At 40.2% G+C, this 27,142-nt stretch overlaps 1 protein-coding gene across 3 annotated transcripts in view; it reads left to right on the top strand.

Annotated features, from left to right (window-relative positions):
• Positions 1 to 492: 492 nt before the first annotated feature.
• Positions 493 to 27,142, top strand: part of LOC306996944 (NACHT, LRR and PYD domains-containing protein 3-like) — a 34,570-nt gene continuing 7,920 nt past the window's right edge. The window contains exons 1-9 of one of the 3 annotated variants that reach the window (XM_079609903.1): positions 493 to 758; positions 933 to 1,019; positions 2,443 to 2,556; positions 3,068 to 3,181; positions 3,276 to 5,081; positions 6,655 to 6,825; positions 11,545 to 11,715; positions 13,600 to 13,770; positions 16,278 to 16,448. In XM_079609903.1, the coding sequence (XP_079466029.1) occupies positions 970 to 1,019; positions 2,443 to 2,556; positions 3,068 to 3,181; positions 3,276 to 5,081; positions 6,655 to 6,825; positions 11,545 to 11,715; positions 13,600 to 13,770; positions 16,278 to 16,448 (2,768 nt within the window). In that variant the 5' untranslated portion in view covers positions 493 to 758; positions 933 to 969. Of the gene's footprint in view, positions 759 to 901; positions 1,020 to 2,442; positions 2,557 to 3,067; positions 3,182 to 3,275; positions 5,082 to 6,654; positions 6,826 to 11,544; positions 11,716 to 13,599; positions 13,771 to 16,277; positions 16,449 to 27,142 lie in introns of all 3 variants that reach the window. The other 2 variants (XM_079609902.1, XM_079609904.1) reach the window with 2 other exon arrangements.

Below are 27,142 nucleotides of genomic sequence, written 5' to 3'. Positions count from 1 at the left end.
GTCTGTATCCTTTCATTTGCAATACAAAATTAATTAATTAATTAATTAATATAAAAAAAGATTAAAACATACCTCAATTCGTGTCGCTGTACAGCCTCCCCCTACTGGACGCATCAGGAACAACAGGGGGGTAAAACTTCCAGGGGCTTAAAACTGTTTGGGTCCTATATCTACCGGCTCCAGGTCTGCAGCCTCCCCATATAGTGCAGCACAGCAGAAAATAGACTCTGTGCGTAAACGATCGCTGCACTGCTGTATACGCACCGCAACTGGAACGGATTGCCGGACCGCATCCGTGTGCAGTGTGAATTCTGACCTGTTAACATGGGCACGGACAAAATAGGCACTGCAAACGGAGTATGTGAGAAACGGATGTGAGAGTAGCTACTATCTTTCAACACTACGAAGTCGGTGAGCTGTGTGCGTGCGTGCGTGTGTGTGTGTGTGTGTGTGTGTGTGTCTTTCCACACCCACACACACGCACACGCCCACACACACACAACGTGCACGAGCGTCATCGTGCCCGTTCTTTGATGTAATCATCGCTCGTGTCACATACATTGAAAGTAAATGTTCAGAGTTGTTCGCCTGACTCCTATGGAGTGTGCGGCTGCAGTAACAGGAAGAAGAAGAAGAAGAAGAAGAAGAAGAGAGTTGTTCGCCATTTTAACAACCAGAGCGCTTTTAATGTGACTTCTACATTAGGCTAAAGTTCTCTCTGAAGGGCCGTTTAGTTCTTCTGGTTAGGTTTACTGTAGGTATGATAGCCTACCATTGATAGCCTACGTGTTTGATATTTTTTTATTTTAAAACAAATGAATGTGGTCTGTGTTTTATTTGATCATTTGTTTCAATGTGTGTTTGAGTGAACGTCACGTGATCCTGTTTCTACCCCTTTCAGCTGAATTATTGTGTTGGTCATTTCCATCCAGAGTCAGTGTTGGAGATCAGATTCTGTTCAGCTTCATCATGGATGACACACAAATATCCAGAGATGAAGATTTTTCTCCAGATGGCAGGTATACTTTGAATAAATATAAATTACATTTAAAATGTAAAATATGTTTTTGTTAAGTTAAAATTTTAAGTTGTATTACAAACAATACATGCGCTTTTGATGGAAAATACTTTTTAAAGAGTAAAATTGTATCTTTATTATTATTTGTATCGATTTTTTTCTGCGTGAGAAAATGGATGTGTGGCGTGAGAGCGTGTGAAAATGGCCAATTGCGTGAGAGTTGGCAGCCCTGTAAAAAGTACTTTTTAAAGTAAGCATGGCACTGATCTATGCATAATGTTCGTTAAAAGAAGTAGATGGTAGCCTAAGTACAATGCTCATAATTCCACAGTTTTCATGTGTTTTAGATGTTTGATCGAATTAATCATACTAAGCTATTTACAAAATGTTTCATGATAAGAATCTTACATGTTTGGTATAGGCTACATCAAACTCTAAAAGTGCAATGGGGTAATAACGTATCGGAACCGTTTTATACGACGAATGGGGTTCGGCAAGGGGGGTTATTGTCACCCCTTCTTTTTAATCTCGATGTGGATGGTCTTTCCGTGGAATTAAATGATTGCAAGACTGGATGCCTGATAGGTGATAGTATCATTAATCATGATGTATACTGACGATGTTGCTATTATGTCTCCGTACAGTGCAGGCTTAGTTGCTTTGAATTTGTTCAAGTTATGGTATGCAGCATGACATAAAATGTAATATTAAAAAGAGTGTTATCATGATTGTTAAAACCAAAGAGGACCATAAGCTAAATTTTCCTTCTTTTTATTTAGATAACCAAGTTTTAAATGTAGCTAGTAAATAAAGTAAAATACCTAGGTCACATCATTAAAAATTATCTAAATGATGATGCATTTAGTGCCAGGTGCAGCGCCAGTGCTGTAAATTGTATGGACAGGCTAAAATGCTTGCTCGTAAATTTTGTATGTGTACAGATGAGGTTAAAATAACTCTATTTAGGGCATAGGCCTATACTGTACTTCTTTATATACAGCCCACCTGTGGTGTAAATACTCTAAAGCAAAGATGAGAAAGCTTCAGGTGGCAATGATGCATTTTTTTTTGCTTAAGCTCCCAAGGTGGACAAGTGCAAGCCAAATGTTTGTGGTTAATAATGTACCTACGTTGAATGCTGTTTTAAGGAAATGTATGTATAATTTCATATGTCGATTAAGTGTTTCAAAAAATAGTATTATTAGGGTCTTAAATTACATTGCATTGAGGGATACAAGGTATTTTTCTTGTTTTTGGAAGCATTGGAAAGAAAGCGTGTATGTCTTTTAAATTTTGTTTGTTAATTTATGTTGTATGTTTATATGGAATTAAGAAATAATAAATAAAATAATAATGAAGACCTGGCTTTAAATGATTAAATAAATTGATTATAACCATAAAGTATCAGATCTGTTCTGTTATAGTTCATTTCATCAGAAGAGATCAGAACCAGAGCCCAGCTGTGTGTCTATGAGGAGTGACGCGTCTATGGGTCGGCCAGTAAATTTTAAGAGTGTAGATACAAAGACTGATCTAAGGTATACCATTTTTATGAAAAATATCATAATAATATGGCATTTTGTATTGTATTTGAATAGTATTCTGATATTGAATAACTATTTTTGTACATTGTTTATGTTTATCTGATATTTTAACGTATAGTGTTGCCCACACAGACACACATCTATGAGAGTGCTTAGTTAAATGTACTCTTTGTTATATAACATTTATATAACAATATTATTATATTATGGCATTTTGTATTATCAGAATAGTATTCTGATATTAAATAATTATTTTTGTACATTGTTTATAGTTTATTTTTATCTGTATCTGATATTTTAACGTATGTTAACGTACATTGCTGACAGAGACACACATCTATGAGAGTGCTAGTTAAAAGTACAGTTTTTGTATCAACATCAACATAGTGTAAATAAAAATCTGTGACGTGTTTCTATGGATAAAAAAATAGTTTTTTTTTGTTTTGAATACAGTAATTTAAACTGAAATACAGAAATTGAATGCACTTTAATGTCTCTGTTATAGTTTATTTCATCAGAAGAGATCAGAACCAGAGCCCAGCTGTGTGTCTATGAGGAGTGACGCGTCTGTGGATCATATAATAGAGTTTAAGTGTGGAGATAAACAGACTGACCTCAGGTATAATATTTCTGTAAAAGATATGATTTGATTATGATACAAAATACGTATTGCTTAGTAACTTGTGTAATAATGTGGTATGCTATTTTTACAGCAGTGAAGTCCTCAAGATGTTTAGATCAAATCTGATGAAGAAGTTTAAATGTCTGGATGAGGGAACAGCAAAGCAGGGAAACCCAACACTCCTGAATGAGATCTACACAGAGCTCTACATCACAGAGAGTGAGAGTGGAGAGATCAGTAATGAACATGAGGTGAGACAGATTGAGACACAATCCAGGAGAGCAGCAACAGAGGACACACCGATCAAATGCAATGACATCTTTAGACCTTTACCTGGACAAGACAAACCCATCAGAACTGTGCTGACAAAGGGAGTCGCTGGCATTGGAAAAACAGTCTCTGTGCAGAAGTTCATCCTGGACTGGGCTGAAGAGAAAGAGAATCAGGACGTCCAGCTCATATTTCCACTTCCTTTCAGAGAGATCAATCTGATGAAGGACAAAACACTCAGTCTTTCAGATCTTCTTCTTGTCTCTTTTCCTGAAACAAAAGAAATGGAAATATCCAGTGATGAATATAAAGTGTTGTTCATCTTTGATGGTCTGGACGAGTGTCGTCTGTCTCTGGATTTTCAGAGCGATGTGAGGTTGTGTGATGTAAGTGTATCAGCCTCAGTGGACGAGCTGCTGACGAACCTCATTGTGGGGAATCTGCTTCCCTCTGCTCTCATCTGGATCACCTCCAGACCAGCAGCAGCCGATCTCGTCCCCTCTGAGTGTGTCCATCGAGTGACAGAGATACGAGGCTTCAATGATCCACAGAAGGAGGAATACTTCAAGAAGAGAATCAGTGATCAGAGTCTGGCCAATACAATCATCGCACACCTGAAGTCATCAAGGAGCCTCTACATCATGTGCCACATCCCAGTGTTCTGCTGGATCTCAGCCACTGTTCTGGAGAAGATGTTGAGCGAAGCAGAGGGTGGAGAGATTCCCAAGACTCTCACTCAGATGTACACACACTTCCTGATCCTTCAGACCAACATCAAACATGAGAAGGACTATGAGAAGAACGTGATGGATGAAGACATGATCCTCAAACTGGGGAAAGTGGCTTTTCAGCAGCTTGTGAAAGGAAATGTGATCTTCTATGAGGAAGACCTGAGAGAGTGTGGCATTGATGTGACAGAAGCATCAGTTTACTCAGGATTGTGCACTCAGATCTTCAGAGAGGAGTTTGGCTGGTATCAGGGGAAAGTCTTCTGCTTTGTTCATCTGAGCGTTCAGGAACATCTAGCGGCTCTATATGTGCATCTCTCCTGTGCAAACAACGACATAAATGTGTTTGACTCAATCACCAAACAGAGTTTGCGGTCTAAATTTAAGGGCTTGTATAGACACAATTCATCAGAACATGTTTCATTATCTGAGCTGCATCAGAGAGCTGTGAATGAGGCTCTACAGAGTAAAAATGGACATCTGGACCTTTTCCTGCGGTTCCTTCTGGGTCTGTCAGTGGGGTGTAATCAGATTCTCCTACAAAGACTAATGAAACAGACAAGCAGATCTGACAGCAATGAGGAAACAGTTGAGTACATTAAGAAGAAGATCAGGACCATTGACTCTCCAGAGAAATCCATCAATCTGTTCCACTGTCTGAATGAACTGGGTGATCGTTCACTAGTGGAGGAAATACAACAGAATCTGAAATCTGGAAGAATAAAGGAAGCCAAACTCTCTTCATCTCAGTGGTCAGCTGTAGTCTTTGTGTTGTTGACATCAGAGGAGAAGCTGGACAAGTTTGATATTAATGATTTTGTTGGAAGAGACAATAAAACTGAAAAACTAAATGTTCTTCAGAAGCTGCTTCCTGTGATTAAAGAATCCAGATCAGTTCGGTAAGTATCAATCAGAACAATCAGTTCATTGTTAAAACATTAGGAAAATAAAAGTTAATAAACCTTCAGTGCTGCAGATGTTGTCTAGAGTTTAGTGGTCAGTATTTTGATGTGTTTCCCAAATCGTGACAATGTAAAATTCCTTCAGACATTCAAACAAAGTCAGAAAATTTGTGTATGAATAAATAATCAAATGTTCTTGCACATAAAGAGTGAATTTAAATATTTGAAAAAAAAATTACATAACAAAAATGAAGACCAACCAAACAACTGGAGAAACAGCTCATCTATAAAGCAGCTCAAATCTTCTAAAAATCATTTGATGTATGGTTAACAATGTTAACACAGCACAGTCATACATTACAATTTTACTATCAGATAGACAATTAAACATATACTTGATGTTTAGCTTAAAGTTTACTAAAAGATTAAGATTGACAATTAAGAATCAAATCACTGAATATCTGAAATTAGTGAGATGCAGAAATGAGTGCAGATGTAATGTGTAGCAACGGCTCCACCATAGCCATGTACAATGAGACATTTAAGATTATTTACAAGTCATTGCTTTTACAAATATTTGGAATGGAATATAAAAAATATATTGATATGAATATTTTTCTATTAATATATTAATCTGAATTTACATTGTGCGAATCTATTTTGACATGCCGTGTAATTGGCCATCGGTTCTCAGCAGCAAGAAAAACAACTTTTATTCAATGGATTATGTATAGCCTTAAAAGAGCGCTCCCTTTACAATAACTAAAAGCTGTCACTCATCTCAGTTCACAATCTCACAAAGTTCCATTATAAAAAAATAAATGTCTACACTGCATAAAGAAAATCTTACTAGCATCATGCTTTTTTTGTTAAAGGTTGAGTAGGTAAGAATTGTCTAAAGAACTTTTTTTCAAATTGGCTTAAACTGTCTTTATATACCAATACATAATTAAAATGTAAGTACTTTGAAAAAGAGAGTATAAAAATTGAGTGACTATAGTGTATTTAATCTTCAAAAAACACTGCTCATTAATTCCTACCGGGACGAAACAAGTGATTGGCTTGCGCGACTGTCACTCTCCGTCGCCATGACTACCGCCGCTATTACTGGCTCTGCCCACGTGCGCGCAGTCGCGAACCCGTTTTTAGGTGGGAGTGAATGGAATTAATGAGCTGTGTTTATTGAAGATTAAATACACTAGAGTCACTCAGTTTTTTATACTCTCTATTTCAGAGTACTTGCATTTTAATTATGAATTGGTATATAAAGACAGTTTAAACAAATTTGAATACAAGTTTTTTTTTAGACAATTCTGACCTACCCTACCTTTAATGAGAGGATTTGCGAACATGCAGAAATCAGTTTTAAACAGTGAGTGGATTCTGACTAAATTAAACTCCTCTGATTGGCCATTGCATTCATGAGATCAGCAAACATGTTTGCGATTGGCTTTTGACCATGAAGCTTGGATAAGAATTTGACATTGTTTAATAATATTGGAATTTACATTTTTTAGAAAGCTATTTGATAGTTTTTAAATTATGCTATTTGATTTTCATATCTCTACAGGTTGTGGGATTGTGGCGTCACTGATGAAGGTTTTGCTGCTCTGACTTCAGCTCTGAGATCAAACCCTGAACACCTGAGAGAACTGAGTCTGTCTGGGAATAAATTAGGAAAATCAGTGAATCTGCTGTCTGATATACTACAGAATCCTCACTGTAAACTGGAGAAACTGGGGTAAGATCATATTTGACTCTCACACATGAATCACAATGTAAAGTATATTTGAAGTGTTCAGCCTCTTTCTGCTGCTGTGAGTTCAGAGGATTGAGCTGTACATGATTGAACACATGAGCTGATCCTCAGTAACATGAAACTGCAGGACTGAGAGTCACACTGAAATACACACTTTCACACACAATCAAATGTAAAATGAAAACACACACACACACACGCGCACTAATTGATACTCCATACATATTACATAGTACAGATCTAAGTAACATAGTAAAACTAGCCTATGTAGTGAATAGAGCTGTCATTCTCAAACTTTTTACACCAAGTAAAAGGCTCTCCAAGTACCACCATAATGACCAATATTAAAATACAGTAATGTAGTAGCAGGCCTAACTATTCAGCTACAGTTATGCACAGCTCAAAAACAAGGCAGGTTTATTCCTAATAATATATATTTTTTTATGTCAGCCACTTTAAACATTGTAAATACACAGTTTGAACATTACTGTATTGTGCTGCTTACATACAGGTAAATACAAATTTAAAGTAACAACAGGTAACTTTTGCTCTCGGGGTCTCCCTAGAGTTGGGAAACAGTATTGTCCTCTACTACTGTCGTAAACTCTGTCATACATGCGCGTGCATTTGTTGACAACCATGATAGCCCTGAGCACTGTAGGAGGAGTTCACATGCAGGTGTTCTGCTTGCGTCGCGTGTGAAATGTCTTCATCCCAGGTACAGTGGCGTATATTTCAGCATGTCATATGAATATAATTTCATGTTTTTTTTTTTTTTTTCAAACGACAAATGATCGCGATGCTCACGTTTACAAGCCAGCGTCATTATAGTAGCCTATTCTATTGGTTACTGTTTTACTGAATCTATATGATACTTCAATGCGATGTTTGAGTGGTAGATAATAACCATATATCGTCAATATTATAATATCAAGCTACCATAGATGAATCTGCAAATTTTACAAATCGATTTGCATTATAGCTTGAGGCAAGACAAATAAACAAATATCACAGACATGTTAGGTATTCTAAAATATGATTTTGTAACGTTACATCTTATATATTTACTTGCAAGAATGTAGCCCCTACCAAACTTGTACATGCCCTTTAGACATAGGCTTTCATTTGATATTTGAAAGTCCGCATCGGTCGGACATAGGGTTGCCACCTTTGATTTGTGATAAACCGGGACACTCAGATTATTATTATTTTTTGGGGTCTGAGTCTGAGTTGTAGGTTGTAAATAGTATTTTCTTTGACACTGGTGGCTCATCCGATTTTGTTGTGTTATCCTCCTCGTCCGTCTCTCCCGCCATTTCACACAATAGATGTAAATAGACCGTTTTAAAAAAGCTTGCTAGCAACTAAACTCACACTGTATCATCTTGGATGTGTGTTGATGCGCGCGCGCGACCGACAGCACAGGCAGTTGCTAGGCAATAGGCGATAAGTTGAGCTTCCAATCAAATAAAACCGTTTTTACCATGGTTTTTACCCGTTTATGGACACAGGATTGGATGTACTGTACACAACTAGGAAGAAAACACAGTAACAGTAGACGGAAATGGTTTAATTTGAAACCAGGAAATTCTACTTTAGAAGTACATTTTCACAGAAAAACGGGACAATTCGTGTCCCGGGAAAGAATATAAATTTTCCGGGACTGTTGCTCAAAAAAAGAGTACAATCCCTGGAAAACCGGGACTGGTGGCATCGGGCACCCCTCCTCCTCCTTCAGCTCACGCCAGCGAGAAAACGCTGGCTCAATGTTGATCCTCGTTCTGCCTTTAATGCGATCCCTTTCTCGTTTCCTCTTTTTGCTTTCCTCCGACAAAACCTTTGCTTTCTTGCTTTTCTGTGCTGCTTCGGCCATGACTATAACATTTGCCAAACAAACGCTAGTTTGGCTCGCACGTCCGATTTTAAGGAAGTGGGGGTGGTGGTGGAAGTGACGTATATGCCGTAAAGCAGTCGAATTTTGTAGTTCTCTTTGTTCGCCTGTTACTACCCGAAACCCGAAGTTTAAAAGTACGATTAAAAACGCTACAGACCCCGTCAGGCTATGGCAGACGTGTCATTCAACCTATTGCAAGTCGATGTACCATCACAAGAGACTTGGAAATATATTATTAAGGTTGAAATGTTACCTAGTGCAGCTTTAAATAATGATTAAATTAAAATGTACTGTACCTAAAAGTGGTTTCCTGCATTCATTGCTAAGAACTTTGCCACACACCGCGGCCTTGGCTCTTCCTCTCTCCCACTCCAAATAAATCCAAAATTGATGTAGTTCGAGTCTTAATTAGTAATAACTTAATCAATCTGTTTGAGATCGAATTAATGCTAGATGTTTTGCTATAAATTACGGACATGGCATCTGAGGACAATTTCTATTTGTTGTTTTTTTTCAGTTATTTTGCTTTTTATCCAGATTCAATCTTAGGCTCGTTCTTACGTAGGCTACTAGAGCATGTACTCGCATGCGCACACTTAAAAACACAATGCTTTAAATCTCTTGACAAACTAAAAGACGTAAATTACATTTGCATGAATTCTAAAATAAAATACCATTTACCATGACTGTTCCCTGCTGGTGGAATGATCTGCCCAACTCAACCAGAGCTGCTGAGCTGTAGCCATTTTTAAGAAACTGCTGAAGACAGCTTTTTCGACAGCACTTGATCCAGTAACACTAACACTTTCTCCTCTATTCTATCTTAAAAAATAAAAATAAAAAATAATAATTCATACTGCGTTAGATTGAAGTGCGAAGGGTCATAGCACTTACATACTGTTGTCCTACTGTTAGTTTAATTGCTTCTATTGTTCTCATTTGTCAGTCGCTTTGGATAAAAGCGTCAGCTAAATGAATAAATGTAAATACAGATTGTACTGAATAGCTTGCTTATTTGGCTCAAGATAAGGATTTATTGATTCCACATGGCATGAAAAGTAGAAACTCTGCTTCTAACCACAGGTCGAGATTGCTTTCGTTCCAACCACACAACTTTGCGATGCTGTTTGTGAATGTTCGTTGGAACGATGGTTTTGGGAAACACCGACTCGTAGCACTATGCTGATGATGACAGAACTTGCAAACACAGTTCACATTACATTTACGCATTTGGCAGACACTTCTATCCAAAGTGACTTACATTGCATTTCAAGGTACGCATTTACATTCTTATCAGTTCTTGCTTTCCCTGGGAATCGAACCCATGACATTGGTGTTGCAAGCGCCAGCGCTCTACAGTTTGAGTTACAGGAAACCAGTGGCTAACAATGGTTTTGGGAAACGCAACACTGATCCGCACTTCTCTTGCCAGATTGAAGCCACGATAGCAGTTTCGTTGAACTTTTCATAATTTCATCATCCACCAGTAAAAATAATATTTCATTCAGTGATTCCTCTGCGTACCACAGTTTGAGAATCAGTGGAATAACAGTCATTTATTAAAGCAGATTTTGCATAAGACTGACTTCTAGTATAATCTAAATATACTTAGTCTAAGTCAGTATATACTTAAAGGTGCTATAAGCGATGTGACATGTTTTTAGGCCAAACATTTTTTTGTCACATACAGCAAACATCTCCTCACTATCAGCTACAGTAGCTGCCTGTCCCCTGAACACACTGTAAAAAAACGCGGTCTCTGTAGACAGCCCAGACTCCACAAACGGCAACAAAAACAAACTGGGGCAACCCGCACCACGACACATAACAAACAGTGTTCCAGCCAATAACCGACAAGCAAGATTTGGGGGTGGGGTTAGTGTGCGTACTGCGTACACATGAGGGGGGGTGGAGGAGATAGAAGCAAAGAGGGAAGTTAGAATTATATTCTCTTAAAGTTTGATATGGCCAAAACAAACAGCTTGTGTGAATGATTGTATTGTTTGTTATGAATTTGAATGTTCATTTATAGGCTATTGACAACTTTGACAACATTTGTTTATGACGGAGCCGTTGTTTATGCTCACTGGGAAACGAAGGGAGGGGGAGGAGACGGGATGAGGAGGAGGGAGGGTCGAGCTAGCCTCCGTTTTGTTTGACAATTCTTTAAATGTCAACAAGAAGTGACGTCACCCAGTATCGCTTAGAGCACCTTTAAGATGTTTTATGTTAATGTTTTGTGACATTTTAGATCTCAATCTAATTATCCATCAAACATATTAATTTGTGCTTTTAGTTTGAACTTTCTCTTAATGGATTCACTGCTAAACTAATCTGATCTGAACTGAGGCCCCGTTTACACGTACATGGTTATTTTGAAAAATTGTGACATTTCCCTTAGTTTGTGCCCTTCGTTTACACGCAAACAGAGAATTCGCCTCTGAAAACGATTATTTCTTAAAACTCTGGCCAGAGTGGAGATTTTGGAAAAGTTTGTTTGCACGTTTGCATGTAAACTGAGAAAAACCGAAACAGAGTTTTAGGCAGCCGACGTCACAGTATGTGACTATTTTCGGGATTCTGATTGGCTAACGTGGGCTTGAGGTTCTCGTTACACTGCCACCTACAGGTTTGTATGCTCTTGACGGCACACAGGTTCGTGTAAATGAACACTTCTCTGAAAACTGACAGGTGTGCACAATGTTATTTTTGAAAATGGAGAGGGGCGAAATGTCCATTTATGAAAATAGCCATCCATGTATAAACGGAGCCTGAGAGAGTGAAGAGTGTGTCATTGTTCTCTACAGGTTGAGTGATTGTGGTATCACAAATGAAGGTTTTGCTGCTCTGACTTCAGCTCTGAGATCAAACCCTGAATACCTGAGAGAACTGGATCTGTCACGGAATAAAATAGGAAAATCAGTGAATCTGCTGTCTGATGTCCTACAGGATCCTCACTGTAAACTGGAGAAACTGAGGTAAGATCACATTTGACTCTCACACATGAATCACAAATTAAAGTAGCCTATATTTTAAGTTTTCAGCCTCTTTCTGCTGCTGTGAGTTACATTTACATTTATTCATTTAGCTGACGCTTTTATCCAACGCGACTTACAAATAGGGCTGTAAACGATTAATCGCGATTAATCGAATCCAAAATAAAAGTTTGTTTACATAATATATGTGTGTGTATTGTGTATAATTATTTTGTATATATAAATACACACACATGCATGTGTATATTTGAGAAATATTTGCATTTATATACTGCATATATATTTTTATATGATTTATATTATATATAAATAGAACTATTTTCTATGTAAATAACAATTTTTTTCTTTAATATTACATGCATGTGTGTGTATTTATATATACAAAATAATTATACACAATACACATATGTTATGTAAACACAAACTTTTATTTTGGATTCGATTAATCGCGATTAATCGTTTACAGCCCTACTTACAAATGAGAAACAATAGAAGCAATTAAACTAACAGTAGGACAACAGTATGTAAGTGCTAAGACCCTTCGCAGTTTAATCTAACGCAGTGTATATGTATATATATAGTGATGGATCGTCTGCCTCTCCCGCGTAATTAGCGCCGCCCCATCCCTTAATTCGCCGCCCTTCGCCAGGTTCCCGACTGGAGTGGGTGTGATTGGAGAGGAGGGGCGCCGAAGAGGAGAATTGGCGGCGTGTGATGGGGCACACCTGTCGAGAATGAAGCCTCATCACCGCCGCTGTTAAATTGCGAGCGCGCCTTTCCTCGAGAGACCGGTCTCTTCCCCCATGCATGCACGCTGGTGTCCTCATGGGTCCAGGAAGGGAGCGCAGAGGGAAGCCTGCTGAGTCCTCCAAGTGACGCCTGCAGCCGAACCGCCGATTGTGTCCTAACCGCAGAGCCTCCAGAGGCGCGTGCAACCGCCGGACTCCGCCCCTTACCTGGACCCATCCCATCTCCTTCCTTCACTATTCCCGGGCACAACGAGGACACCAGATCCCCTTTTTATTTAACACTTAATTTCCCCTATTTGTGGACATTTTATGTTTATTTTATTTAATAAATGCCTCGTCAAGGTAGCCTGGCTAACGCCAGACCCAATTCTCGTTGAGACTTGGGTCTGGGAACCACATGTGCATTTTCTCGTATTTGAGGCGTGGTTTACGAATGCCTGGCGCCGTTTATTGGGTGCTAAGAATGTCTATCAAAAGCACCTGTACGTAGCTCATAGCCAATCGTTTCCATCATACCAGATGACGAATGTAGAGCGACAGAAATTAGACAAGGAAGAAGACGATGGGTAAGATATTTTTGTGTAAACAATGACGTTCAGCGACTATTGCCGTTTGTGCAAGATAAACAAGAGGGTCGAAGCTATATATGGATATAAACAAACTGCTTAGTTGTGTGGCATAGATGTCGTCATCGTCTTGCTGCTCCCTCCCCGTTCTGTGATTGGTTCCCTAGATGAGGCGAAAATCTGGTCCATGGTATCCAGACTGCCTTTCAGCGTGAATAAAATCGCGCTGCGCAAAGGCAGTATGGGGAAACCCAGGCTATCTCCAAGGCTTGACACCACCCCCACTGTGTCTGTCGTTTGCTCCTCCCGCCACATTTAATAAAGCAGATTTTGCACAAGTCTGCCTTCTAATATAATTTAAATAAGAGATTATTTTGATTGAATGATACTTAAGAGGTCATGCTTTGTGATATTTTAGATCTCAATCTAATGATCCATCATACATATTAATTTGTGGTTTAAGTTTGAACTTTCTCTTTAATAATGGATTCACTGCTAAACTAATCTGATCTGAATTGAGAGAGTGAAGAGTGTGTCATTGTTCTCTACAGGTTGTGGGATTGTGGCGTCACAGATGAAGGTTGTGTAGTTCTGATTTCAGCTCTGAGATCAAACCCTGAACACCTGAGATTACTGGATCTGTCACGGAATAAATTAGGAAAATCAGTGAATCTGCTGTCTGATGTACTGGAGGACCCTCACTGTAAACTGGAGAAACTGGGGTAAGATCATATTTGACTCACACATGAATCACAATGTAAAGTATATTTGAAGTGTTCAACCTCTTTCTGCTGCTGTGAGTTCAGATGATTGAGCTGTAAATGATTGAACACATGAGCTGATCCTCAGTAACATGAAACTGCAGGACTGAGAGTCACACTGAAGTACACACTTTCACACACAATCAACATTTCACTGTCTTGACTTTAAACAGACTCGAGCTCAACACAGAACTGAGAAATGAAGAACATGCTGGATTCATTCTTACTGTTAATTATGTTCATCTTTCTGCATTGACACTTTCTAAAGTATTGTTTTTAATTTTAAGTAAAATGAAATCACACACGCGCACGCGCGCACACACACTAGTTGATACGCCATACATATTTCATTTCATTTTTTCATTTATATTTTTATTTCATTCTTTTGAAAAAGAAATGAAAAGGAGCAGAAAGAAGATAAACTTATAATATCTGCCCCTTATCAACATAAGTTAAATTACAATTCCAAAGAGGTGCGCTTACAACACACGTCTACTTTGCAACACATATACAAAGACATAAATCAAATATCACATTTCCTGCTAAATTGATGCATTATATTTTTTCTATTAGTAATGCTTTTACACTCGTCTTAAAAACAAAAAACGATGTTGAAGTTTTAATTTCACTATTTAGATTGTTCCACAGACTGACACCTTGTATTGAGACACATCTTTCCTTTAATTTTGTTCTAAACTCTTTTCTGAAAGACTTCAGTTCCTCTTAAATTGAATTTACTAGCTCTCTTGATGAATCTATTTTGCAATTTATCCGGTAATGTTTTCAGATGAGCTTTATACATTATTTTTAGAAGGCTATATTCTAATAAGTCATTGAATTTTAAAGTTTTTAACTGTCTAAATATTGGATTTGTGTGGGCCCTATATTCACTTCCATTTACAATGCGAATGGTACGTTTTTGTAATTTAAAAACAGGTTCTATATAAGTCTTGTTTGCACTTCCCCATGCTTCAATGCAATAGGTCAGATGTGGAACAATCAATGAATTATATAACAAAATTAAGGATATTACATCTAAGTAACATAGTAAAACTAGCCTATGTAGTGAATAGAGCAGTCATTCTCAACCTTTTTACACCAAGTACCACCTCAGAAAAGGCTCTCCAACTACCTTCATAATGACCAATATTAAAATACAGTAATGTAGTAGGCCTAACTATTCAAAGGCAGGTTTATTCCTAATATTTTTTTTTGTGTCAGCCACTTTAAATATTGTAAATACACAGTTTGAACATTAACACTGTATTGTGCTGCTTACATACAGGTAAATAAAAACTTAAATAATTATTAAATTAAAATGTACTGTACCTAAAAGTGGTTTCCTGCATTCATTGCTAAGAACTTTGCCACACACCTTCTCTCCCACTCCAAATAAATCCAAATTTGATGTAGTTCGAGTCTTAATTAGTAATAACTTAATCAATCTGTTTGAGATCGAATTAATGCTAGATGTTTTGCTATAAATTACGGACATGGCATCTGAGGACAATTTCTCTTTTTTTCAGTTATTTTGCTTTATTTCCAGATTCAATCTTAGGCTCGTTCTTACGTAGGCTACTAGAGCATGTACTCACATGCACACACTTAAAAACACGATGCTTTAAATCTCTTGACAAACTAAAAGACGTAAATTACATTTGCATGAATTCTAAATAAAATACAGATTGTACTGAATAGCTTTCTTATTTGGCTCAAGATAAGGATTTATTGAGTCCACATGGCATGAAAACTGGAAACTCTGCTTCTAACCACAGGTCGAGAGCTGTCGTTCCAACCACACAACTTTGCGATGCTGTTTGTGAATGTTCGTTGGAACGATGGTTTTTGGAAACACCGACTCGTAGCACTATGCTGATGATGACAGAACTTGCAACCATTTTGCATTAGATTTACACATTTGGCAGACACTTCTATCCAAAGCGACTTACATTGCATTTCAAGGTACACATTTACATTCTTATCAGTTCTTGCTTTCCCTGGGAATCGAACCCATGACATTGGTGTTGCAAGCGCCAGCGCTCTACAGTTTGAGTTATAGGAAACCAGTGGCTAACAATGGTTTTGGGAAACGCAACACTGATCCGCACTTCTCTTGCCAGATTGAAGCCACGATAGCAGTTTCGTTGAACTTTTCATAATTTCATCATCCACCAGTAAAAATAATATTTAATTCAGTGATTCATCTGCGTACCACAGTTTGAGAATCAGTGGAATACAGTAATTTATTAAAGCAGATTTTACACAAGACTGACTTCTAATATAGTGTAAATAAGAGATTATTTTTCCTGATTGAATGATATTTAAGATGTCATGCTTTGTGACATTTTAGATCTCAAACTAAATCAAACATATTCATTTGTGCTTTAAGTTTAAACTTTCTCTTAATGGATTCACTGCTAAACTGATCTGATCTGAGAGAGTGAAGAGTGTGTCATTGTTCTCTACAGGTTGAGGGATTGTGGCGTCACACATGAAGGTTGTGTAGCTCTGATTTCAGCTCTGAGATCAAACCCTGAACACCTGAGAGAACTGGATCTGACTGGGAATAAATTAGGAAAATCAGTGAATCTGCTGTCTGATGTACTACAGAATCCTCACTGTAAACTGGAGAAACTGGGGTAAGATCATATTTGACTCACACATGAATCACAATGTAAAGTATATTTGAAGTGTTCAACCTCTTTCTGCTGCTGTGAGTTAGTTCAGATTATAGAACTGTAAATGATTGAACACATGAGCTGATCCTCAGTAACATGAAACTGCAGGACTGAGTCACACTGAAATACACACTTTCACACAACATTTCACTGTCTTGACTTTAAACAGACTCGAGCTCAACACAGTCAGAACTGAGAAATGAAGAACATGCTGGATTCATTCTCACTGTTCATTATGTTCATCTTTCTGCATTGACACTTTCTAAAGTATTTTTTTTAATTTTGTAAAATGAAAACACACACACACACACACACACACACACACACACACACACACACACACACACACACAATTTTTTTTATACTCCATACATATTACATCTAAGTAACATATTAAAACTAGCTATGTAGTGAATAGAGCAGTCATTCTCAAACTTTTTACACCAAGTACCACCTCAGAAAATATTTGGCTCTCCAAGTACCACCATAATGACCAATATTAAAATACAGTAATGTAGTAGTAGGCCTAACTATTCAGCTACAGTTATGCACAGCTCAAAAACAAGGCAGGTTTATTCCTAATAATAATTTGTTTAATGTCAGCCACTTTAAACATTGTAAATACAGTTTGAACATTAACACTGTATTGTGCTGCTTACTTACAGGTAGATCAAAACTTAAATAATGATTAAATTAAAATGTACTGTACCTAAAAGTGGTTTCCTGCATTCATTGCTAAGAACTTTGCCACACACCACACACTGCGGCCTGGGCTCCTCCTCTCTCCCACTCCAAATAAATCCAAATTTGATGTAGTTTGAGTCATAATTAGTAATAACTTAATGAATCTGTTTGAGATCGAATTAATACTAGATGTTTTGCTATAAATAACATGGCATCTGAGGACAATTTCTCTTTTTTTCAGTTATTTAGCTTTTTTTCCAGATTCAATCTTAGGCTCGTTCTTACGTAGGCTACTAGAGCATGTACTCACATGCGCACACTTAAAAACACGATGCTTTAAATCTCTTGACAAACTAAAAGACGTAAATTACATTTGTATGAATTCTAAATAAAATACAGATTGTACTTGTCAAGTTCTGTGTATTTTCTGGCTGACCACAGCTCTGCCCAAACTTGACAAACAGCTTTATCTCCGATGAACGCAAAGGACAACTCAAATCTGTTCACTTTATGATTTTTTATTTTCTTACAGATGTTTCATAGTTTTGGGATGAAACAGATTAGGTTGATAACCTTTAAGATACACAAACAAAACCATGAATTAGTTACAATAAATCTCAATACCACTTTCTCAAAGTAATAATAAATAAATTATACGGAATTCTCAAATCAAATCAAACAAAGTCATTCAGATTACCCTAGGATCTCTAATAATTAAACTTATATAATTTAAACAATACACATGCTTAGAGTAATGTTACTTTCATCAAGTTCTACGTTCACACTGTTTCATTTAAATTGCACGTTACAACCAAGCAAACAAAATCATATAAAAGCCTGAACTCAACACATTCAAACACATTCAATTACATTCTGTCCTACCAGTTGCGTCTTTGGATGATTAGAAGCTGTGGTCACAGTATATTTTTCCAGGAACAGGTGAGAGGGCCAACTGAGCTTACCAAACATTTCAAGGCCATGCCCTTCCTGTGGGTGCGCAGGCAAATATGGTCCCAAGAGCACTTCCCAAAAGTTGGTTTCACCACCTCCGGTTGCATGGTTGCCCCCTGCAGTTTGGGAGTGCTCTGAGTGTCCTGGGTTAAACTGTGCTGGGGTGCTCAGTACAACTTGTCATCATGAATTGACACAACACCTCCCACTTGACCTCCTGGTTATTCAACCCAAGGAGGTCACACCAGTACTGTGATGTGCCGGAATTTAGTTACTTCATTTTGATCCTATTGCTGCTGCTCTTCAACAGGAAGCAGGACAACTATCCGTCTGACATCCCTGTGAAGAACTGTTGCAGGTATCTTGGTTGCGTGTTTCTTCATCTTTTTAGTGGGCTTCACAGTTGCGACTGGGTAGCTTGGGAAGGATCGGAGATATACATCTCTCACAATTCCCTTCCTGTCAGTGTTGACATCAATGACTCTGGCAAGCCTGAACTGACCTCTCAAGGCGTTCTGGTCAGCCAGCCAGATGACATCTCCAACTGCCACATTCCTGTGAGCGGTGTGCCACTTGGTCCGGACAAACAGATTTGGTCCGGCTAACTGGCTCCATTTCCTCCAAAACCGGTCAACTTCTGTTTGGATGGTTCTTAATCTCTTGTAAGAGTAGCCTTCAAAGTCAAAGGTCCCTGGATCTCCTCTGGGTCCAGTTCTTCCGAGCAGAAGTGAATTTGGGCTAATGTATTCTACACAGTCCTCCCGGCTCTGAGTCCTGGCATCAACAGGTCGTTCATTTGCAAGGTTGGAAGCCATATAAAGGAAAGTTTGAAACTCACCCCATGTGAAGACTCCATTTCCCCCCAGATTGTGCAAAGCCCGCTTCACAGTCCGGACAGCAGCTTCAGCAGCTCCGTTTCTGTGAGGTGAGTCTGCTGGATGGATCTTCCAGCTCCATTCTGTGCCATGCTTGGAGACTTCCTCTTCCAGATTTGATTTCTCCAGTCGGTCCAGAAACATGTAGAGCTCTTTGAGGGCAGGTCTGGCTCCGACAAAGTTCTTTCCAGGATCCGACCACAATTTCCTCGGATGTCCTCTTAGTGCCGTAAATCTTTGGTAGGCTAACAGGAAGCCTTCAGCTGACTGGTCACTGACAAGGTCTGTGTGCATAGCTCTGGACGCCATGCAACAGAAAACAATTCCCCACACTTTGAGTCTCACCTTCTTTTTCACCTCATCCTTCACTTCGTAAGGTCCAAATAAGTCCACTGTCGTGTACTCAAATGGATTGGCTGGCGTTATTCGTTCCGATGGTAGGTCACTCATGATCTGTTGGCACCTTCGGGCCTTAAGTCTCCTGCATGTTACACAGTTATCAACGATCTTCTGAGCTAGTTTCCGGCCTCTTACCACCCATGCTTTCCTTCTCATCCGGAGGAGTGTGCCTGCAATTTCTTCATGATTTGCCTTGTGGGCTTCTTGAGCTAGAAGAGTGGATACCCATGATGCGCAAGGCAAGATTGGTACTGCCGTCTTATCTTTATTAAAGATTTGGAATCTTCCTCCACAGAGCAAAAGTCCAGTGCTTTCCTCTCTGACCACAGCAAGCCTGCTGAGTGTGGTGTCTGGCAAGGTTACCTCCTTTTGAGCCGCAAGGAAAAGATCCCTGAGTGCATCTTCACACTCTATGATGGTAAGTGTAGCTTCCTTGACTCTGGACTTGATCTCAAGAGCTGAAGGAATCTCCATCCTCTCTGGCTTGCTCGTGGTTGAGGTCTTGGCCAGCATTTCTTTCCACCTTGTGGCAGCTCTCCACACCCAGGCAATGACTCTCATCAACCTGGTTAAACTGCTGAACTTACTGATGTCAAGGATTTTCATAACTGAAGAACCAGAAGGTGGCCTTCGGACTTGGATTTGTTGCCCTCTTCCACTAGGGCTGCTTTGCAGGTCCTTGTTTTGGTTAGAGGTTGGGGACATTGGCATTGCAGTGGCGGGTGGAGCATGTTGGTTCTTTTCCACCTGTGCTCGGGTCAGTGCTGCTGTAAAACATTTCCTTTGGAGTTTGTTTATACTTTCTTTAGCATCTGCAGCGATATCTTTGGCTGACTTTGTCGGCCACTCCTCCACAGGTCGTTTCAGAAACTCTGGACCATTTTGCCACACAGAGTTCTCTTTGAGGTCTTCTGGGGTTGCTCCTCTTGTTGTGAGGTCAGCAATGTTTTGCTCACCTGGAATCCATCTCCAATCTTCAACTGATGTGGACTTTTGGATCTCTCCCACTCTGTTTGCAAAAAAGGTCTGGTACCCATAACTGTCCCTTTGGATTGCACCCAACACGGTTTGACTGTCCAACAGATGGAGCCAACGTTCAACTTGCACTCGACTGTGCTTTTCAATGTATTTTCTGAGTCTTGCAGCGAACACAGCACCACAGACCTCAGCCTTCACTGGTTCTCCCTTTTGGTCTAGTGGTGTGAGCTTGGCTTTGGACTCAACAAGCCGGACCAGGATGCCTTGCTCGGTCTCCCACCTGAAGTATGCAACAGCTCCATAGCTATGGTCGCTCCCATCTGAGAATGTTATTCCCCAGGGTTCTCCAATCCTTTTGACTGGTGTGAGGCTTCTATAGAAGGTAATTTGGTTGAGGCGTATGTATTCCTCAAACAGGTGGATGGCTTCTTCTCTAAGTCTTTCAGACAGAGGTGTGTCCCATGTGTCTCGTGTTAGAGTTTTGCCTCCAGCTTCTTGAAATGCTTTTCTGACTAGAATGGCTCCTTTCTGTTTGGCAGGTGTTGCAAGGCCTATTGGGTCATACAAACTAGCTACTTGGCTAAGCAGTTGTCTTCTAGTCAGTGGGTTTGGAGTTTTTCTTCTCACCTCTTCTTCAACGAGATTTTGGCTGATTCTCATCTTCTTTTTTCTCTTTGAGAAGTTTATCGAGGTCATGAGGTACAGTCTGTCTGGTTCGACCAGGTAACCAACTCCAAGGGCTTTGTTGTCTCCTTCTCTCATTTGGTTGGGGAGAATGAAGACTTCCTCTGACGATCCGGATGCTGGATGTTCTGATGTAGACATCACCCTCCCACTTTGGCCTGATCGGACCCACGGCTTGAGGAAGAATCCACCTGCCTTCAGAATTTCTTCGACTTTTTTGGTGGTTTCGTCTAGCTTTTCCAGGTCATTATGGGATGTCAGGATGTCATCTACATAGGAATCCTCTTCGAGGACTCTTCGTTCCTCTTCCAGATGAGTGAACATGGGCAGCTTTGCTGTCTCTCTCATGGCGAATTGTGCGATGCACCCTGCTGGTCGATTGCCAATGTTGACCCTGGTGATGGCATATTCCTCAATCTCTTCCTCTTCACTGTTTCTCCAGAGAAATCTATGGAGGTGCATCTCCAGGTCTTCAAGCCACACAGAATTGTACATCTTCTTGATGTCGCCGAGGGCAGCATGGACTCCTCTCCTGAACCTTAGTAGCACTGCTCGGATGGGATTAAGTACATCAGGCCCTTTCAGCAGGAGGTCATTCATGCTGATTCCTCTAAACTTCTGGCTGCTGTTCCATACCAGTCGAACAGGTGTTGTTACAGAGTGTGGGTTTGGTGCCACCAAGTGACTGACGTACCATACCGTACCTTTCCAGTCAGCAATGGTCTCTCTAGTGAGTTTCTTTGCTGCTTTCCTTTCCACCATCTCATGGACTTGCGTTGTATATGCTGCACGCCACTCTGGCTCTTTCTTGAGCTGTTTCTCTGTCCTCAGAAACGTAGCTTCCACTGCGCTTCTGTTGTTGGGCAGGGAACTTGGATCTTCAATCCAGGGGTATCTTGTGTCCCAGTGAGGCTCCTGACTATGTGCATCTGACTTCACATAGCTGAGGCCTTGCCTGATCATCTCAAGTTCTCTTTCTTCACTCAGAGTCATGTATTTGCCCCCTGGTTGACAGTTACCACACCGGCATCCTCCACACATGGGTTCGCAGGCCGCACCAATGCTGTCCCACTTCCACCATTCCAAGAACTCTCTGCCAAAAACAGTGGTTTTGGTTTCAGCTCTAGATTCTTGCATCTCAGCAATTTCTTGATACTTCACTGCTGTGACTCTCATCGATCGTGCAAAGTGAGTTTCCGAACTGTGCAGGCCCATATCCACTACTTCACAGAGGTCTGGATGTGCTCCGCCAACGGTCTTTCCTAAGGGGCTGTCCCACAGGACAAGATCTCCTACTACTTTTACTCTCTGAGGAGCCAGTCTTCCTTCACGGTGGCTTATGAGAAGCTCAACATGTTCTGGTCTGTGAAGATCTTCCAGGTTGGTGTCGGGGAAGAACTTCTTGAGTTGCTGTGCTTTGATTACTCTATGAACTTTTGCAATTTCATCCAACCCATAACAGATCAGCTCATGAGCTCTCTCCGTGCCTCTAGGTGTCTTGACTCTTACCTTGAGTAAGTATCTTTTGGTTTTTACCTTCATGGCCATGCCTCCAACACCATGGACGACAAGGGTGATCTTTTCACATTGAAGTTTCAGTCTCCTGGCAGCTGTATGAGTGATGTAGTTGGTATCTGATGCCAAGTCAATGAGAGTTCCAATTTTCTGTCCTGCGTTGGTGGTTACTTCGAGAAGCATAAGAATAACTGGTAACTCACGTATGCTTGAGTCCATCACTCCAGGAAGGCTTCTCCCAATGCAGTGTGATCTTGCAGCAATGTTGGTGAAGGCTCTCCTGAATTTTTCTGCCATGTCCGGGGTAAGCTCGGATATTAATTTATCTTGCTCCTCTGTGAATGTTTGCCTCTTGGTGCTGGGTTTTCCCACTTTCACAGATTCTTTCCCCTTGAATCCACCTTTCAGGCAGAGAAAGAAATGGTGATCTGAAGAGCTTCCTCTCCTGCAGTCTCTGTTCCTGCATAGGTAAGTGTCCGTACATTCATCATCCTCTGCATGACATCTGAGGCATCTTCTGCATGCTCCCAGCCTTTCAATAGCATTCAGTTTCTCACCAGGTTTTAGTTCTTTAAAATGCTTACAAAAGAAGATCTTCTCACGGTGCTTTTCATCTCCACAGACAACACATCCTTCTTTCCTCGTGGATCTTGTGGAGGCATACCTCTTCTCCGGGTATGTACCTTTCTTTTCAGGTTTTTCACTTACACCCAGTTGGTCTAGTTTCTCTAGAATGTCCTCTTGTGTTTTTAAGAATGTTAGAAGGATGTCGAAGTGATTGTCAGGTGTGACTCCATTTCTTGGATTGACCATGAATGTCAGCCAGTCCCTCTTTATATTATCTGGCAGCTTGCTCTCTATGGATCGGATCACAAGGGGATTTTTTATGGCTCCAGTGCTTTCGAGCTCTGTGAGGTCATTCAGAGCCTTTTCCACAGCTTGAATTAGGTCAATTACCTTCCTTGGCTGGTGTGACTTTAAAGGAGGGATCCTCTCTAGGTCCTCAATTATCTCCAAGGCAATTGTTGACTTGTTTCCATGCCTGTTTTGAAGTACTCTAAATATGTCTTCAGCACTGTTGTATGTTGACAGGCGCAGGTCTCTACATATTCTCTCGTCCACACTGTCAAGGAGTTGGAACTTCTTCACTTCCACTGAGCCAGTCGGCTCTCCCTGCTTTTGCAGACTTTCCCAGTCTCTCCTCCATCTATGGAAATTCCTCCTAAACCCAGTGAATTTAGGTAGACTGGTTGGTTTTATTCTCACCACTGGCTGTGGAACTGCTGTTGGCTGAGGCTCTGGACCTCTTCTTTCCTCTTCTGCAATTTTTTGTGCAGTGAGGAAATCTGCTCTTCTGGCCTCGAGGTTGCTCCCGAATGTTCGCAGGTCTTTTAATCTGCCTTTCAGGTGTGCTATCTGATCATGTGGGATCCATTTTTCCCAGTCTTTCAGGCTTTCAGTTGTATCATAGATTAGCCTCCTCGCTCTTTCCAGCTGCAGTTCATAGCCGTCTCTATTGATAGCAGTGATGGGGCTTGCTTGAGCTCTGTCGCAGGCTTCTTCCGCTTCTTGGATTGCAAAGTCTACCTCCTCTTCACCATATCTTGGCCAGAGGTTGGATTGGACTGCTTCACGGATGTCCCTCAGTCTCATGTCGCACTCTTCCATTGTCCTTTCAAGCTCAGCCTGCTGGTGCTTGTCGAGCTTGACTTCTTCATCTTTCTCAGTTCCTGCTTCAGCCAGTAGCCCAGCCCTGTAGTCATCATTTGCGTCGCTGACATGCCTTGCCAGGGTACTGAGTTTGCTGAACTCCTCTTGTAGTTCATGCTTAATCATACCATCTGCAGCTTTGCCCAGGTAGTTCGCTTGCTTGGTGAAAGCAGATTTAGCTAAGGTCCGCTCTTGCTTCAGTTGCTTGACTGTTTTCCCAAGAGTTTCCTTTGCCATGGTGAAGAGTTTTCCAGTCAATTCTTCCTTTGCGTTGACAGCTTGACTTCAGGCCTTTGATCCTTATTCTCACTGCCACGCTGGTTATCAACTGTCAAGTTCTGTGTATTTTCTGGCTGACCACAGCTCTGCCCAAACTTGACAAACAGCTTTATCTCCGATGAACGCAAAGGACAACTCAAATCTGTTCACTTTATGATTTTTTATTTTCTTACAGATGTTTCATAGTTTTGGGATGAAACAGATTAGGTTGATAACCTTTAAGATACACAAACAAAACCATGAATTAGTTACAATAAATCTCAATACCACTTTCTCAAAGTAATAATAAATAAATTATACGGAATTCTCAAATCAAATCAAACAAAGTCATTCAGATTACCCTAGGATCTCTAATAATTAAACTTATATAATTTAAACAATACACATGCTTAGAGTAATGTTACTTTCATCAAGTTCTACGTTCACACTGTTTCATTTAAATTGCACGTTACAACCAAGCAAACAAAATCATATAAAAGCCTGAACTCAACACATTCAAACACATTCAATTACATTCTGTCCTACCAGTTGCGTCTTTGGATGATTAGAAGCTGTGGTCACAGTATATTTTTCCAGGAACAGGTGAGAGGGCCAACTGAGCTTACCAAACATTTCAAGGCCATGCCCTTCCTGTGGGTGCGCAGGCAAATATGGTCCCAAGAGCACTTCCCAAAAGTTGGTTCCACCACCTCCGGTTGCATGGTTGCCCCCTGCAGTTTGGGAGTGCTCTGAGTGTCCTGGGTTAAACTGTGCTGGGGTGCTCAGTACAACTTGTCATCATGAATTGACACAACAGTACTGAATAGCTTGCTTATTTTGGCTCAAGATAAGGATTTATTGAGTCCACATGGCATGAAAACTAGAAACTCTGCTTCTAAACACCGATCGAGAGCTGTCGTTCCAACCACACAACTTTGCGATGCTGTTTGTGAATGTTCTTTGAAAAGATGGTTTCGGGAAACAACGACTCGTTGAACTGCGCTGATAACGAAAGAACTTGTGTAGCGACTGTGGCTCAAGTAAAGGGAATTTAGTTTTAATAACTGGTCATGAAAAATGATCTGGAGCCGCGTACAGAAATTAATTTTCCCTTACAGGGAATAAGTTGCCGATGTCTCTGAATTGGACAATTAAGTAATTATAACGAATTATAATCAATTAACCATACAGGTAGGCAAAAATAGATCGATTGTATATATTAATAATCAACCATAACAAATTATGATTAAGCATTAGTACAACAATCGTCTAGAATAGATAAATTCTCAGTATAACCTCTAATGAAGTCAATGTGTTGAATTATTTGTTCGTCCAGCGAACTGGTCACATGAATCTCACGAACCCCCAAGAAAGGTTATACTCTTATCAAATATCACGGAAAAGGCTATCTTTCTGGCCACGAAAAACAACTTTTCCGTTCTATAAAAATATTACTTATAGGGCACTATTTTAACGATCTGAAACGCAAGTGTCAAAGCGCAAAGCTCAAGTAAGTTTGTGGGCGGATCCCGGGCGCTGTTGCTATTTTCCCAGCGGGATAAATGACTCTTGCGCCCGACGCAAATCTAAAAGGGGTTGGTCTGAAGTAGCTTCATTATTCATAGGTGTGGTTTGGGCGTAACGTGAAATAAACCAATCAGAGCGTCCTCTCACATTCCCTTTAAGAGCAGGCGCGCTTGTTCCATGGCGGATTGATATTATAACGGCGGATTTGCCAGGCGCACGCCAGGAGCAGTTCACTGCCGAGGAGAGCGACGTTCTCGTCAGGGCCGTAAAACACAGAGAAGTGACATTGGGGATGATGGGAGAAACCCACCCAAATTAGCTTCGGTTAAACAGGCGTATAATTTGGGTAAATGTGTAGCCTAATCTAGATTTATTTATTTTTTAATCTAGATCGATTTTTTTCACCTCTTCACGGACACAACAATGATTTCCCTCGTGTGTTAATATTTTTCCTTGTAATAATGTATGATTTGCAAAAATGAAAACTGCTGCGTCTGTTTATATTAGAGAATCAAAGTGTTAGCGCGTTAACACGCTACATTGTGGCCAAGCACGCGCCCTTAAAATAGCATATGACTAACGCGCCACTGTCTTTAGACTGGGTTTTTCCTGGTCAGTGGCGAATTGCTTTCTAAAATTGGAAAATAGCACCAGGGAACTTTTGCGCCGGAACACGCTCCTCTTTGCGCTAAACCGCCCCCGTGAGCGCAAGTTCATTCCCTAATTTACCGGCGTGCGTCTGTGGAGGGAAAAGTCCGCTGTGCGCGGGTGCAAAATAGGAATGATACATGCGTCGGTGTTCAAAGTCAATTGCGCTGGGTGCAAGATAGGGCCCATAGTATCAACAATTGTAAAGCTTGTAGCCTAGATCGAACATTTCAAGGACCTCGAATTATGAGCATTTAGGCAGAGTCAATCAATGAACATAAAGTATTTAATAAATGAGACTACAAAAACATGCGACTACAATTGACACATAACGTTATATACAACACAAGATCAACAGACAATGAAAGAGAGAGAGTGAGAAATAAAGAGAGAGAAAGAAAGAAAGCAAAATCACAGACCTTTAGA

The sequence above is a fragment of the Phoxinus phoxinus genome (genome assembly GCF_949152265.1).
Source record: "Phoxinus phoxinus genome assembly, chromosome: 4".
NCBI lineage: Eukaryota > Metazoa > Chordata > Actinopteri > Cypriniformes > Leuciscidae > Phoxinus > Phoxinus phoxinus.
The sequence above is the reverse complement of the archived record's forward strand: the minus strand, read 5'-3'. Positions and strand labels throughout refer to the sequence as shown.